Source organism: Bombina bombina, chromosome 5 (assembly GCF_027579735.1).
Source record: "Bombina bombina isolate aBomBom1 chromosome 5, aBomBom1.pri, whole genome shotgun sequence".
NCBI lineage: Eukaryota > Metazoa > Chordata > Amphibia > Anura > Bombinatoridae > Bombina > Bombina bombina.
The window spans coordinates 390,149,157-390,167,063 of NC_069503.1; the positions used below are offsets into that span (position 1 = coordinate 390,149,157).

General features: G+C 36.4%; 1 protein-coding gene across 1 annotated transcript in view; it reads right to left on the reverse strand.

The window, feature by feature from the left end:
- The window catches only part of ZNF385D (zinc finger protein 385D), a 538,925-nt gene that overhangs the window by 151,600 nt on the left and 369,418 nt on the right, over nt 1–17,907 (reverse strand). Inside the window, exon 4 of the mRNA XM_053714223.1 lies at nt 3,979–4,141. Coding sequence (XP_053570198.1) covers nt 3,979–4,141 — 163 coding nt within the window. The remainder of the gene's footprint in view (nt 1–3,978; nt 4,142–17,907) is intronic.

Sequence of the window (17,907 nt, forward strand, 5' to 3'; positions counted from 1 at the left end):
ATAATGGAAGTGGTAGAGATTTCAGCCTGAATATATTTCTGCTTACTTTATACAGCCAACCACTAATACTAAACATTATAAAATATGAATATATTAGGGTTAAGGGAACTAATTTTGCTCTATTAAGGGTTTTTCTATTTTCTAGCACTGGGGCACTATTCCTATTTAATTAAATTGCTGAATAGCGATTTTGTAGGTCAATGATTAACTAGGGACACATTTTTTTCTGTTCTTTTCTCTGACTTAATTGCTAAAATACTTGCAGTATTTGCAAATGCATTTATTCTTATTTTAACTGTGAGACAGTAATATTGCTGCTAATCATAAGTAGTTGTATTCAGAAAGTGCAGTATAAAAATCCAAATGTTTATACATGACTATCATGCCCAACTGTTTGCAGCTGCAGGGCTTCAGTCTTGGGGTCCACTGTGGCATTCTGTCTCATGAATTTGCACATGACTCAAGTTTTTAAAATTATTTTTTAGTGCCTGGCATTTTACTGAGTTATAAACCCTGCATGTAGGGAAAGTTACAGGGCATTATTGTTCACTCTATCTACTACCCTAGAAGGTACCATCCTGCTCTGTAACCTGATCTTCCTGTTTCCAGCCTGTCCTGGTGTGTCCACTAGCCTGCTAGCCTGCTTGTACAAGACAACTCACCCTACAAGTACCTGACCTCTGTACAGAAAGATTGTTGTACCTGAATGTTATCCTTACTGGCTGCTAACCACTACAAAATGTAACTTTGGTGTATTACCTACTTATGGCCTTATACTAGCCTGTTGACTGTAACTCTGCTGGCCCTCAGATCAATGCAATCTGCCTACTGCTACCAGCTTTGTTGTCTGACCTGTCACTGCCCTCCTTTACATAAATTACCACAATTTCTTGCTTTGATTTAATATAATAATAATAATTAACCCAATCAAGCCTACAACTAACGCAAGTGTTTTACTACCAAACTTTAGATATTGTTGCAGTAGCTTAGCTGCCTTCGATGATAATAGATAGTCATCTAGATGGAGCCTATTTTAAGAAAATGACTCACTTTTGTTTAAAACCTGGAACATTAAACTCAAAAAATGCTTAACAATCTAGAGAAATGTAGAAAAAAAATATTTGCAATATACGTTATTTATTTTGTCATTTTTCCTGTCATTTACTTTCAAAACTTGATTTTTGAATAAAGATGTTGGACTGCATACTACAGATTTCAGAACCAGAACCTCTTAACATTCTATACAGTAATAACTCAATCAGTGTAGTAACTTATTTATACACTTCCCTGTTTGGCCACAGCAAACTAGTTGAGATAAATATATTCTTAATAGTCATAAAGCCTGTGCACACGTGCCATTTTTTACAGTACAGTGGTCCCACCCCTTGCTCTCTCTCTCTGTCCCCCTCTCTTTTATGTTCTCTCTCTGTGTTCCCCTCTTTTTTGTGCTCTCTCTCTTTCTCTGCCCCCCTCTCTTTTGTGTTCTCTCTCTGCCCACCTCTCTTTTGTGCTCTCTCTCTCCCTCCTCTCTTTTGTGCTTTCTCTCTCTGTGTCCCTCTCTTTTGTGCTTTCTCTCCCCCCTGTCTTTTGTGCTCTCTCTCCCCCCTTTCTTTTGTGCTCTCTCTCCCCTCTCCCTTTTGTGCTCTCTCTCCCCCTCTCTTTTGTGCTCTCTCTCCCCCCTCTCTTTTGTGCTCTCTCTCCCCCCTCTCTTTTGTGCTCTATCTCCCCCCTCTCTTTTGTGATCTCTCTCCCTCCCTCTTTTATGCTCTCTCTCCCTGCTCTCTTTGTGCTTCTTCTGCCTCATCTCTTTTGTGCTTTTTCTGCCCCCTCTCTTTTATGCCCTTTCTGCTCCCTCTCTTTTGTGCTCTTTTATGCCCCCCTCTATTTTGTGCTCTCTCTCTCTTCCCCCATAACTTTTGTGCTCTCTCTTCCCCTCTCTGTGTGCTCTCTCTCCCCCTCTCTTTTGTGCTCTCTCCCATTGCTCTCATTTATGCTCTCTCTCCCCCTCTCTTTTGTGCTCTCTCTCCCCGTCACTTTTGTGCACTCTGTCTCCCCCCCTCTCTTTTGTGCTCTCTCTCTCCCCCTTCCTTTTGTGCTCTCTCTCTCCCCCCCTCTTTTGTGCTCTCTCTCCCCCCTCTCTTTTGTGCTCTCTCTCCCCCTCTCTTTTGTTCTCTTGATGCTCTCTCTCTTTTGTGCTCTGTCTGCCCCCTCTTTTGCTCTCTCTCGTCCCTCTCTTTTGCTCTGTCTTGCACTTTTTTTGCGCACTCCCTCTACAGACCATGCTCACACCATGCCTGCTCCGGCTGGTCATGCCCACATCATGCCCCGTCATGTCCTGGCCCTGTTCACTCCCTCCGGACAGCAGATCAGGTTAGTTTGTGTAAGGCCATGTGTGTTTGTCCTTGCGCTGTCTATACTGCGCATGACAGCTTCAGACAAACACACTTGGCTTTTTATATTATAGGATGAGATTTTCAAGGGGTAAGTACTAGGACTGCAATGTAATACATTGGTGACAAACAGTTGCAGTGTCTTTTTTTGTAGATCTTTTTCAACAAATGATTTATCTTCTATATTTTTTAAAATATGTTTAAAAGATCACATACATGTTAACATCAGCAAATAACGGCACAGATGATAACAAATAATGTCATATTCATGCTTAGAGGCGCATTCAATTAGTCAGTTCATCAACATCACAAACCAAAGGCAATTAGAAAAAGTTGTTTGCAAGGAATTAAAAATCTGCAGCATGAGCCTTAAATACATGAAACTTTACATTGCTAATCTATTTTCTTAATATATGTGAGTTATATAAATATTTAATTTGTTCTCTACTAATTAACCAGTGATATCAGTATAAGTAGAAACACATAAGTCTGGTTACATTCAGATAGAGAAAACATTTTTAAACAACTTTCTAATTTACTTCTATTATCTTATGGTTTCTATCTGAACACATGGGTGAGCCAATGACAATCGTTATATATATGCAGCCACCAATCTAGGATCTCTGCTGCCCCTGAGCTTGTCTAGATAAACCTTTTAGCAAAGGATAACAAGAGAAGGAAGCAAATTTAATAATAGAAGTAAATTGGAAAATTGCTTAAAATTGTATTCTCTATCTGAATCATGAAAGAAAAATGTTGGGTTTCATGTCCCTTTAATTTCCGCTGGACAGTCTCAATAACTGGTTAAGTTAGAAGTTTATTGCAGATACTCCCAGACAAGAAATCAACACAGTAGGATCATGAGAGCCTTCACTTCATCATATAAAATGAGACTTTGCTGTGTGTGTTTCAACTGAAAATAACTATTAATGTATCTACTCATAAATATATTGAGTCTTGAATTAAATATTAAGGTGTAGATTTTATTTAAGCATCATTTTAATGTTGTTCACTCTACATACAGAAGGTTTTTTTATTTGGACCTGTGTTACTAGGTGAAGAAGGAAGAGCAAGTTATGACTTTTTATTAAGTTACCCAACCAATACTAAATAATGTTTTAAAGAATACACTGATTTTTATTGGGATTTTTTTTTTACTTTTCAGTCTACACCAGTTTGTACAATAGTATTATTTTAAATGTAACTTACTCTTTTCGTGAGTACTAAATTTAACACAGCTGCTCCCAGTTTAGATGTAGCATATATGTCATTTTTGCGCAATTACATCAGTAAACGTAAAATGTCATAAGTCATAGTTTGGAATATTTCACAATAAAATGTCTGTATATATCCACCGGGAGATTAAATCAGAATGTTTGTGTATTTTACAGAATAATGTGTTCATTCTGTTTTCTTAAATAAAATGGATAGTAAATAATTGTCTTAGTCTCAAAAAGTATATTGAAAAGAAGGTAAAAATCAATACTGTAAAGAATGATGAATCAAAAGTGAATCAATGTAGCAATCACATAACTAGACAAATAGTTCAACAAGCAAACAAAAAACAAAAGAAAGATTATTGCTTAACCTGTTTTCTCACAGCTGGCATTGATAGTATTAGTAGGGATGGAAGTAAAGAGAGTCTTTCCATTGTCGTTGGTAGCAACAGATTTCTGCTTATTTTTCATGGCTTCCAATGCTTTGAGCTTCTTGGCATGTTTGGTGCCTTTGTAGTGGGCCACTGCTTGGCTCTACAAAGAAGAACAAAATAAACCATGCAGTCAGTTTCATTTCATAACTTGAATATACTTTATTAATAGAATACATAATAGGTACCATTATAGCTGATTTAACAAAGGTTAGACTCCAGTCAATTTAAATCTATAATTTACATATCATGTACTGAACATTTATTGTCTTAACCAAAATAGCTTTAGCATAACAGTGTAAAAATCCCAGTACTAAAAGACACATGATGTATGCATTTGTCAAAAATAAGCCTGCAGTGATGCCAGATGTTTATTTTCTCTCATAATTTCACCTACTATAAGTGCTCTGGAACATATTTGCAAAGCAAGACTTTTGTATAACATTAGCATGCCTCATGTCTTTTCATGTATCCCAAAATAACAAAACATAAAAATAATCATATTCTGTTCAATTAAACACATATGATCATTTGTAGTTTAAATGCAATCTAACAGTCCATAGAAGTGGTGCACCAAAATGTAAACTACTTTTTATTTAAACACAAAGCTTGTTTGTGGGCAAATGTGTGCATAATTTCATAACAAATGAACGTCAGTTTAATTTAAAACTAATTTCATATAATAAAGTGTCATATGTTATATTACTAAACGTTTTTTTCTGAAATATATCTTATGTCAGTACATAGTACAAGATATATAAATCAGTAATAAATTGAGTCAAAACCTTAAAGTGATGGGAAACTCACTTAAGTTAATTTACATAGGCCTAGATTTGGAGTTCGGCGGTAGCCGTCAAAACCAGCGTTAGAGGCTCCTAACGCTGGTTTTAGGCTACCGCCGGTATTTGGAGTCAGTGATTAAAGGGTCTAACGCTCACTTTTCAGCCGCGACTTTTCCATACCGCAGATCCCCCTACGCCATTTGCGTATCCTATCTTTTCAATGGGATCTTTCTAACGCTGGTATTTAGAGTCGTTTCTGAAGTGAGCGTTAGAGCTCTAACGACAAAACTCCAGCCGCCTGAAAATAGCAGGAGTTAAGAGCTTTCTGGCTAACGCCGGTTCATAAAGCTCTTAACTACTGTACCCTAAAGTACATTAACACCCATAAACTACCTATGTACCCCTAAACCGAGCTCCCCCCACATCGCCGCCACTCGATTAAAATTTTTAACCCCTAATCTGCCGACCGCCACCTACGTTATACTTATGTACCCCTAATCTGCTGCCCCTAACCCCGCCGACCCCGGTATTACATTTATTAACCCCTAACCTGCCCCCCACAACGTCGCCGCCAGCTACTTAAAATAATTAACCCCTAATCTTCCGACCGCAAAGCGCCGCCACCTACGTTATCCCTATGTACCCCTAATCTGCTACCCCTAACACCGCCGACCCCTATATTATATTTATTAACCCCTAATCTGCCCCCCTCAACGTCGCCTCCACCTGCCTACACTTATTAACCCCTAATCTGCCGAGCGGACCTGAGCGCTACTATAATAAAGTTATTAACCCCTAACCCGCCTCACTAACCCTATCATAAATAGTATTAACCCCTAATCTGCCCTCCCTAACATCGCCGACACCTACCTTCAATTATTAACCCCTAATCTGACGACCGGAGCTCACCGCTATTCTAATAAATTGATTAACCCCTAAAGCTAAGTCTAACCCTAACACTAACACCCCCCTAACTTAAATATAATTTACATATAACGAAATTAATTAACTCTTATTAAATAAATGATTCCTATTTAAAGCTAAATACTTACCTGTAAAATAAATCCTAATATAGCTACAATATAAATTATAATTACATTGTAGCTATTTTAGGATTAATATTTATTTTACAGGCAACTTTGTAATTATTTTAACTAGGTACAATAGCTATTAAATAGTTAAGAACTATTTAATAGCTACCTAGTTAAAATAATAACAAATTTACCTGTAAAATAAATCCTAACCTAAGATATAATTAAACCTAACACTACCCTATCAATAAAATAATTAAATAAACTACCTACAATTACCTACAATTAACCTAACACTACACTATCAATAAATTAATTAAATAAAATTGCTACAAATAAATACAATTAAATAAACTAGCTAAAGTACAAAAAATAAAAAAGAACTAAGTTACAAAAAATAAAAAAATATTTACAAACATAAGAAAAATATTACAACAATTTTAAACTAATTACACCTACTCTAAGCCCCCTAATAAAATAACAAAGCCCCCCAAAATAAAAAATTCCCTACCCTATTCTAAATTAAAAAAGTTACAAGCTCTTTTACCTTACCAGCCCTGAACAGGGCCCTTTGCGGGGCATGCCCCAAGAATTTCAGCTCTTTTGCCTGTAAAAGAATAAATACAATACCCCCCCCCAACATTACAACCCACCACCCACATACCCCTAATCTAACCCAAACCCCCCTTAAATAAACCTAACACTAAGCCCCTGAAGATCTTCCTACCTTGTCTTCACCATACCAGGTTCACCGATCCGTCCTGGCTCCAACATCTTCATCCAACCCAAGCGGGGGTTGGCGATCCATCATCCGGTGCTGAAGAGGTCCAGAAGAGGCTCCAAAGTCTTCCTCCTATCCGGCAAGAAGAGGACATCTGGACCGGCAAACATCTTCTCCAAGCGGCATCTTCGATCTTCTTCCATCCGGTGCGGAGCGGGTCCATCTTGAAGCAGGCGACGCGGATCCATCCTCTTCTTCCGTTGTCTCCCTACTAATGACGGTTCCTTTAAGGGACGTCATCCAAGATGGCATCCCTCGAATTCCGATTGGCTGATAGGATTCTATCAGCCAATCGGAATTAAGGTAGGAATTTTCTGATTGGCTGATGGAATCAGCCAATCAGAATCAAGTTCAATCCGATTGGCTGATCCAATCAGCCAATCAGATTGAGCTCGCATTCTATTGGCTGTTCCGATCAGCCAATAGAATGCGAGCTCAATCTGATTGGCTGATTGGATCAGCCAATCGGATTGAACTTGATTCTGATTGGCTGATTCCATCAGCCAATCAGAAAATTCCTACCTTAATTCCGATTGGCTGATAGAATCCTATCAGCCAATCGGAATTCGAGGGACGCCATCTTGGATGACGTCCCTTAAAGGAACCGTCATTCGTCGGGAGACAACGGAAGAAGAGGATGGATCCGCGTCGCCTGCTTCAAGATGGACCCGCTCCGCACCGGATGGAAGAAGATTGAAGATGCCGCTTGGAGAAGATGTTTGCCGGTCCGGATGTCCTCTTCTTGCCGGATAGGAGGAAGACTTTGGAGCCTCTTCTGGACCTCTTCAGCACCGGATGATGGATCGCCAACCCCCGCTTGGGTTGGATGAAGATGTTGGAGCCAGGACGGATCGGTGAACCTGGTATGGTGAAGACAAGGTAGGAAGATCTTCAGGGGCTTAGTGTTAGGTTTATTTAAGGGGGGTTTGGGTTAGATTAGGGGTATGTGGGTGGTGGGTTGTAATGTTGGGGGGGGGGGGTATTGTATGTTTTTTTTTTACAGGCAAAAGAGCTGAAATCCTTGGGGCATGCCCCGCAAAGGGCCCTGTTCAGGGCTTGTAAGGTAAAAGAGCTTGTAACTTTTTTAATTTAGAATAGGGTAGGGAATTTTTTATTTTGGGGGGCTTTGATATTTTATTAGGGGGCTTAGAGTAGGTGTAATTAGTTTAAAATTGTTGTAATATTTTTCTTATGTTTGTAAATATTTTATTATTTTTTGTAACTTAGTTCTTTTTTATTTTTTGTACTTTAGCTAGTTTATTTAATTGTATTTATTTGTAGGAATTGTGTTTAATTAATTTATTGATAGTGTAGTGTTAGGTTAATTGTAGGTAATTGTAGGTAGTTTATTTAATTAATTTATTGATAGGGTAGTGTTAGGTTTAATTATATCTTAGGTTAGGATTTATTTTACAGGTAAATTTGTTATTATTTTAATTAGGTAACTATTAAATAGTTCTTAACTATTTAATAGCTATTGTACCTGGTTAAAATAATTACAAAGTTGCCTGTAAAATAAATATTAATCCTAAAATAGCTATAATATAATTATAATTTATATTGTAGCTATATTAGGATTTATTTTACAGGTAAGTATTTAGCTTTAAATAGGAATAAGTTATTTAATAAGAGTTAATTTATTTCGTTAGATGTAAATTATATTTAACTTAGGGGGGTGTTAGTATTAGGGTTAGACTTAGCTTTAGGGGTTAATACATTTATTATAGTAGCGGTGAGGTCCGCTCGGCAGATTAGGGGTTAATAATTGAAGGTAGGTGTCGGCGATGTTAGGGAGGGCAGATTAGGGGTTAATACTATTTATGATAGGGTTAGTGAGGCGGATTAGGGGTTAATAACTTTATTATAGTAGCGCTCAGGTCCGCTCGGCAGATTAGGAGTTAATAAGTGTAGGCAGGTGTCGGCGACGTTGAGGGGGGCAGATTAGGGGTTAATAAATATAATATAGGGGTCGGCGATGTTAGGGCAGCAGATTAGGGGTACATAGGGATAACGTAGGTTGCGGCGGTTTACGGAGCGGCAGATTAGGGGTTAAAAAAAATATGCAGGTGTCAGCGATAGCGGGGGCGGCAGATTAGGGGTTAATAAGTGTAAGGTTAGGGGTGTTTAGACTCGGGGTACATGTTAGAGTGTTAGGTGCAGACGTAGGAAGTGTTTCCCCATAGGAAACAATGGGGCTGCGTTAGGAGCTGAACGCTGCTTTTTTGCAGGTGTTAGGTTTTTTTTCAGCTCAAACATCCCCATTGTTTCCTATGGGAGAATCGTGCACGAGCACGTTTTTGAGGCCGGCCGCGTCCGTAAGCAACTCTGGTATCGAGAGTTGCATTTGCGGTAAAAATGCTCTACGCTCCTTTTTTGGAGCCTAACGCAGCATTTGTTTAAACTCTCGATACCAGAGTTAAATTTATGGTGCGGCCAGAAAAAAGCCCGCGGAGCGTTAACAGCCCTTTTACCGCCAAACTCCAAATCTAGGCCATAGTATGAAAGCACTTTTAAATATATGCATATTGATGCTAGTATTTCTATTACACACACACTATAGCTATAGTTATACCCATTTTTATGCACCTCTGTTCCCTGCTTCTATACTGCCTCGTATCTGAATTTTTATGCTTTAGTGTGACAGGCAGCTGTTACATCCAATAGGAGCTGCACCATATGCTCTATGTTACCTATTGCCAGCACGCTCCCGTGCTGGTAACTTCAAGCCACATCTGTTTGAGGTAGAACTGCGCAAGTGCAGTTCACTATGCTCTTTGCGCTGCTTACTCGCAAAAAAAAAAAAAGCAAACACATGTGCCGATCTTGTCCCTGCAGCAAACAGTGAATCTCTACGGTGAAGCAGATTCACTGTTTAAGCAGCGCAAAGAGCGTAGTGAACTGCACTTGCACGGTTCTACCTCAAACAGATGTGGCTTGAAGTTACCAGCACGGGAGCGTGCTGGCAGTAGGTCACATAGGGCATATGGTGCAGCTCCTATTGGATGTAACAGCTGCCTGTCACACTAAAGCATAAAAAATTCAGATACGGATGCAGTATAGAAGCAGGGAACCGAGGCGCATAAAAATGGGTATAACAATAGCTATAGTGTGTGTGTAATAGAAATACTAGCATCAATATGCATATATTTAAAAGTGCTTTCATACTATGTAAATTAACTTAAGTGAGTTTACCATCACTTTAATGCACATAGATAAATTACATTTTTGAACAGAAACATATTTGCAATATACATGTACTGGAAACAATGCTTCTAGTAAATGTTATCTTTGTTTAAGTGTAAACATTGTTCTCTGCACGTGCATGTGAATCATAGCTAGATATGCTCAGTGCACCAGCATTTTAAATACTGCAGTTGCTCAGAGCACAAGTGGGACGTGTATCATGTCAGCAATCAACAAATTGAATCATTACCAGATAGTACAAGCACCTTAGGCTTTCTGAGCAAGTGTTGTATTTACAAATGCTGGTGCACAGGTTTTTTTTTTATAAAAATCTCAACAAAAATTTAGAAAAGGTAAATATATTGAAAGATCATTGCATGTTTAAAATACATTTGACATTCATGCAATGTTTACACAATATCAGAAACACACTAGAAAATATGGACAGGTAGACAGCATAAGTATTGATTGAACAAAATTATGAAGGGAAATATTATTATTAACAACTTAAACTTAATTAAAGAATGATCGATCTATCTAAAACCACAAATTCACATTTTTAGAACACTGTTAGATGTTTTCTTTGACAACATGCAAGATGCATGTTTAATGTGAGCAGATTTTTATGCGCATCTACACTTGATTTTAAACAGAGAAACACAGGAATGAAATTGAACAGTAAGTGATCTCATCATTAATCATGTCCTACATAAACCTTTCACTGAGTGAATCTGTATTCATTATTTTCAAACTGTAATCAAAATGTAATCTATCAGTCTTTTACGCAAATGAATGTAAATTATTTTAAGCAAGCATAAGCAGTAAGTTGATTACCCTTTTCAGCTGTGATGCAAAATGATAGTTGTATAATTATCTGTGGCACAATTATGTTAAGTTCTATTGTCTTTGTCATTGGTGAATGAAATATGTCTCATCAATAAATTGTTGGTTATTCAAATATAGTTAAAAAAATATTACAATACACACAGACAGAATACCAATAGCTAGCTAAAAATAACTTTTTATCATTTTAAAAGCCTTTTTTAAACATTTTTAAAAAGGGACAAATAATTATTTGAGTATTAAAGGAATAATGCACTCAGAAATTTTCTAGCATGTATATGTACGATCGACAATAAACCATTACTTTTATTTTGTATGAAAAAGGTTAAAGAGATACTAAACCCAATTTTTTTTTCATGATTCAGATAGAGCATGTAATTTTAAGCAACTTTCTAATTTACTCCTATTATCAATTTTTCTTCGTTCTCTTGCTATCTTTATTTGAAAAAGAAGGCATCTAAGCTAAGGAGTCAGACAATTTTTGGTTGAGGACCCTAGACAGCACTTGTTTATTGCTGCTGTCCAATCAGCAAGGACAACCCAGGTTGTGAACTAAAAATGGGCCGGCTTTTAAACTTACATTCTTGCTTTTCAAATAAAGATAGCAAGAGAATAAGGAAAAAATTGATAATAGGTGTAAATTAAAAAGTTGCTTAAAATTGCATGCTTTATCTGAATCGTGAAAAAAATTGGATTCAGTGTCCCTTTAATAGATTTTTATATTTTAAAGAAACTATGCAACTTTATGCACAGTCTGTAATCCAATAGCAAATCTTATTGGCTAAGAAAGAAAAATCACCTGCTACTGGCTTAAAGGGACAAGACTCTTCTAGTAAGCTTATTTATTTATGACACAAATATCCATTAAAAATAATAACCAAAAGCTATCATGCATTTTGAAACTCCCACTTTTCGTACCATATATCACTAGAATGTGCTCTTGGTACACCAATAGGCAGACCGTTAGTGATAAGCAATGGCTATAAACGTCACTTATTTTGGCTAATGATTCCCTCACTTGTGTGGTGTTTTATGCATAAAAAATATCCTGTGATACTAGGTGTTTTCAATGCAAAAAGGGGCCCCTGGTGAAAAGAAGTTCAGCAAAATTACACTATAAAATAAAAAAGAAGATTGTGCAAATGTCCCAGACTCAGACATCTGTGCCATCTTTACATTTCCCATATTAAACATGCAAGTCTTAGAAAGTGCTAATTAAATGATTAAGGGACACGAAAGCCAAAATTAAACTATCATGATTCAGATAGAGCAGCAGTTTTTAGAAACTTTCTAATTTACTTCCATTATCAAATTTTACAGTCTTTTTATATACACACTTTCTGAAGCACCAGCTCCTACTGAGCATCCGCGAGAGTTCACAGTGTATATGCATATGAGTATGTGATTGGTTGATGGCTGTCACATGACACGGGGGCTGGCAAATTAAAATAAATTTGTCAGAAAAAAAAAAATCTACTGCTCATTTAAAATTCCTGCGAAGTACATTGCATTGTCTTTTTATGATGACCTTGTTGAATATGCAACTCTCTACAGTATTTAATGGTCCTTTAAATAACCCGTAAAAACAAGATTTTATAAAATGTATTCATTTACAAAATTACTTTATTTTTATTTTTTTTTAAAAACAGATCATTTGAAAATGTTATATTATAAAAAATTATTATTTTTTTTTCTAATGACAACTTAATTTCAGTATATTTCACTTTACTGTAAAATACATTTTCTTTTGCTTGTTATACCATCTGCAAAGTGTTACTGCTCCTTAATAATACTTTTGTATTTGAAACACTTGGCAGTGAGCGCTGAAACCACAAACCATTGTTCACAAGAACATACCCATTCAAATGGTGTGAGACTACAGGAAGATCAGACTTACTTATCTCACTCGCTACACACAAATTCAATACTTGGTTATTGAAATGTTCATTATATGTGGTAGCAAGTCATGGGTAGCATGTTAAGGGGGACAAATTTACTGTAAAATTACTGTACCTATGTCTACATATTTTGCTCCCGGACCATCTAATACATCATTATTGAATGATGTTGAAAGTAAACATTACATTTTCATGGTTTAGACTATTTAATGTTAAGACACTTTTTAATTCACTTCAGTTTTGAAATGTTCTTTGTTCTTTTAGTTTATCCTTTCTTGAAAAGCATACTCAATGGCTATACCTATGCCTCTTGTCATTGGCTTACCAGATGTGTTTAGCGAGGTCCTAGTAATGCACTGCTGCTCTAAAGATGAATTTATCAATATGTTTAATCCCTTTTAATGGGTTAAACACATAGTTATAAGCAAGCAATACTGCAATAATAATATTGGCTGTTTTATAGCATAAGCTAAGAAGGTTCGTGGCTGATTTTTTTATTTTTTATTATTTTGGCAAATATAATGGATTATATGATCTGCACTGAAATATAAAACCATATTTTTTTTCCTCAACAACTACAGTAACATTTCTATGCTTTATAAACAATATATTTGGTCAGTGAACTAGCCAGATGACATCAGATGCATAATGGTTACACACCATTTGTAAAGGATAAGTTTTGGAAACAGCTGCACAGTAATAAGCATTCACCACCCTGGCAGATTATTCTCATAAATTTATCATTGTCTTTTGGTTCAGTGGCTTAACAGCTGTGTTGGTAATGTGGCATTGTAGGTATATAAGCAGATATATTACTTTGACTGAAGCAAATAGTCCAAAACCATGTGACGACGATCTAAGGAATCTTAGTACTAATGTGTCATGTGAAAATTACTTGCAAGAACATGTACTGTTTCTTTGTTAAAAGTTTGAAAAATAAATGCCTTAAATGGAACAGTTCTGAGGGTTGTCACATTTTGTTTTATTAATCGGCATCATAAGCAATGGGCATATGGCGAAATAGCAGACTATCTATATACTACTTAGTTAATCATAGCTTCAGTATTTATTTTGTCCACTTTTTATGGAATTTACCTTCGGAAAATTGCTGTTGCAATGCAACGTTTAATTACATGCATGTACTATACAAGTATGAATATATATATATATATATATATATATATGTGTGAGTGATAAGATTAGTATTAAGGCGCACAGCTCAAAAAAGATTGACCAATGTTATGTCAGTTTTAATGTCAGAGGAAGATATTGTATAAATCAAGGTCCAGTATATGTTATTTAATTCACCACTATATTTAACATATAGTTCCTGGTTTTATACTATCAGTGTAGATGTATTACAATATCTTATAGCCTTACTACAGAGTTAGGTGAGTAGGAGTATAGGTATGAGTATTAGTTTTTGTTTCCTCTGTGGTATACAAAGGTAAATATTTTCATAATTTGTTCACATATACTAGATGCAATAAAAAACACACACAGAGTGAATTTAAACAAAGTACATCATTCTATCAGTCCCAGATGTATCATAAACTTGTGACATCCAATTATTAGAAGTAAGTGCCCACTTACTAGATTCAACCTCAATCCTATGAGGTAAGTAAATGTGTCCCTTTAAGATAAAGTTGTCTCTCAGCAATCCCGAACAACCGCTTCTCTGCCTCATTTTTTTTTTTTACCTGCAGCTGGGCATCAGCTGAGTAGAACTTTTTAAACAGAATTTACTCTGCTGAGCTGAGGAAACTGAGTTTCCAGAATTTCTTGTTGGTCATCTACGGAGGGTTTACTCACAACGCGCAAAGACAGAGAGATTCAGCTAAGCAAGGAGGAAAGGGAAATAAAAACTTTCTACCACACTAAGGAGGCAGAGAATCGGTTGTTCGGGATTTCTGAGAGACAACTTTATCTTAAAGGGACGCATTTACTTACCTCATAGGATTGAGGTGGAATCTAGTAAGTGGGCACTTACTTCTAATAATTGGATGTCACAAGTTTATGATACATCTGGGACTGATAGAATGATGTACTTTGTTTAAATTCACTCTGTGTGTGTTTTTACCTATACCCCTACTCACCTAACTCTGTAGTAAGGCTATAAGATATTGTAATACATCTACACTGATAGTATAAAACCAGGAACTATATGTTAAATATAGTGGTGAATTAAATAACATATACTGGACCTTGATTTATACAATAATCTTCCTCTGACATTAAAACTGACATAACATTGGTCAATCTTTTTGAGCTGTGTGCCTTAATACTAATCTTATCACTCACACATTTGCTTCATAAATAGAAATAGGACATTGATAGGTGGGGACCTATCAGTAATCCTATTTCAGGTATTAGGCTGCCATTTCATTCATAGAACCAACAGACGACTGGTGTTGGGAGGGCACACTTAGCGCTGATTACCACCTGTTCTCTTTTAACTAATATATATATATATATATATATATATATATATATATATATATATATATTGTTCAGTTTATGAGCGTATTTTTTTCTTCATAGCAAAATGTTTTAACTTTGGAACTAATGATTATGTTCTACACAAAAAATAAATAAAATAAATATTACCCTTACAACAAATTACACTATTACTAGACAAGTGGAAAAATCATATATGTCATATGTTTGAAAAGCCTACAAGGTAATTAGTATGTCTCAGCATTTAACCAATGCAGTTTTGTTAACATCATTTACATGATTTTGCAAATTAAGAGCAGTTCAGGGATACACCTTTTGAAAAGTTGGAGGAATTTAGGTTCCTGGTCTCATTTGCTATAGCAACGCAGGGACAAATATAAATGATATTGTGCTGTGCTCTAATGATTCCCTGTGTAGGTGCAGGGTCAAATACATTTTACTATGATTAAAGATTGTGGAGCAATCCCAGCCTATCTTGAGGGAGGCAATGTTTTGTTAATGAATGTATATTGGAAAGTAATTTTATTTTCCTTAATTAAACATTTTATAAGGAATTGAATTTGAGCTTCATATCCATTTCACTACACAAATATCTATTTTGTATTGATAAATAATGGCATATAGTCTTTATAGCTACAATTTTTAACGCCTAATTGTAATGAACGGTATATTTAATTGTGTTGCCCCAACTATCCTAATTAGCTGTTATTAAATACTGAAAAAATATAAATAAGAACTTCAGAGAACTGCTTACAATCGGCTAGATTACAAGTTTTGTGGTACAGTTATACCCCTGAAAAATTGTCCATTGCACGTGGAATGGCCGGGAATGCATATTACGAGTAGCAGCAGGATAGTTATACTGCAAGCATTTTAGCTTTGTACAAAATAAATTCCAATGGCACTCCTTAAATTTGGTGGACCCTCTGTCCTTGATACAGCCGCAAAATCAGGCAAGGTATGGGTGCTGTGTATTAATTCAATTATTGCAACAGGAGAAGAGAGAATACAGTTGTAGCACTCCAGGGTCATAAAAATCTAATTTCTATCAGAGATATCATATTGTAAACTTCACGTGGAAGATGACAAAAAATGGGAAAAACAAAGAATCTAAGTAAAACGTAACTTTTATTGGGGTATAGCTATAAGTAGGAAAAAAGGATTAAAAACACTCTCAGGTACCTAATGTAGTGTAAATATTGCTTTAATTACAGGGTAATCAAAGTAAATATGTGTATTACTGTGTATAACACTGATGGTACTGAGAATGGATAATAACAGTACAACTTAATATCTTGGATATATACCCCCTGGTGATGGAAGGTATTAAGTTAGTGAGACACTAGTACTGTTTGCAATAGGCTAATATCAAGCCCATGTGATGGAATGAGAAACACTGTATCGATAATTGAACATAGCAGAGTTTAAACTATAATAGGTAATAAACTTTAATGTTGATGCAATGACTTACATACAAAACTCTCACCAATGCCACTCCCCTCTACCTATCCTCTCTAATACACAAGTATACTCCAGCCCATCCACTAAGATCCAACAATGACCTGCTCCTTGCATCTGCAACTATCACCTCCTCTCATGCTAGACTGCAGGACTTCTGTCGTGCAGCACCTACCCTCTGTAACACTCTCCCTCGTGCTTTCAGGCTTTGCCCTAATCTTTCTTCCTTTAAATGTTCCCTGAAGACTTTTCTGTTCAGGGAAGCCTACCACCCAACTCAATAATAAATTAATTTCACTTACCTAACATTTCCCTCATCTAACACTGTATTAACATCTTTCTAAATTTTGCAGTCCTCACCTCCTGTTTCTCAACCTCCTACCCTTCTAGTTTGTAAGTTCCCATGGGAATAGGGCCCTCAATCCTTCCTGTATGTGTTTGTAAATTTTGTCCTGTATCTTACAAGTCTTGTATTGTTTTATTTAAATGAATTGTATCCATGGTTGGCGCTTAATAAATAAAGCATAATAAATAATAAATAAATAAATAAATATTGCTGGATGATGCAAAGTTATTGGAATATATAAAGGAATCCAAGTCAATAATTGGGCAAGTGATCGACAACACTAGTGCTTGATCATATGTAACAATGATGTACAGCAAATGGCATGCTTTTACTATGCTAGTATATGTGGCGATATACAAAAGAAAGATAATACGCACTAAAACACTATATCAACTGCCGTGAGATTGTGCTCAATGAAATTCCATTATCGTTAGTTGAAGTACTTAACTATATTGAGTTTGCAACAGAAACTGTTGGTTTCGATATTCTGAGCCACAGCGTAGCTAAAAGCTGTTACTAGTAAGTGCAAATTTTTCACACTAGAAGGTATTGCATTGTATGGATTAAACATACAGGGCATCTAAACAGGCCCCATTATTAAGATTACCCACAATGACATTTGACACTACAGTAAGGTTCAGGTAGCCTAAGGCTAGCTAAAAACACAGGAGCTCCTAGGACTCCTCACCAATGCCCTAACGTCCCTGACATGTTTCGCCAAAAAATGGCTTTTTCAAAGGGTAAGTGTGCCGCTCTGTAGTTGTCATATTTATTGTGTCTGCCTACTTCTCTTAATTAAGCAATTCAACTACAGCCCTCTTGACTTATAGCTCTGACACCTCCTTTTGGTAAATCTATAAAAGAGCTCTACATCAAGCATTCACTGCTTGGAAATTGCTACTCACGCTGTATCTTTGACAGCCTCACTTAGCTACAAGCTTACAACATTGCTGCGCTACTATTGCAGCTCCTTGCTCTCCCGGAGGTAGCGGTGACGTCACACGCCAACATACGCGGCCGCGCCGACACAGTCTGTTCACTGCTCACCAAACACAAGCAGCACCTCTCGCCTAAACTTCTCTTTAGAAGT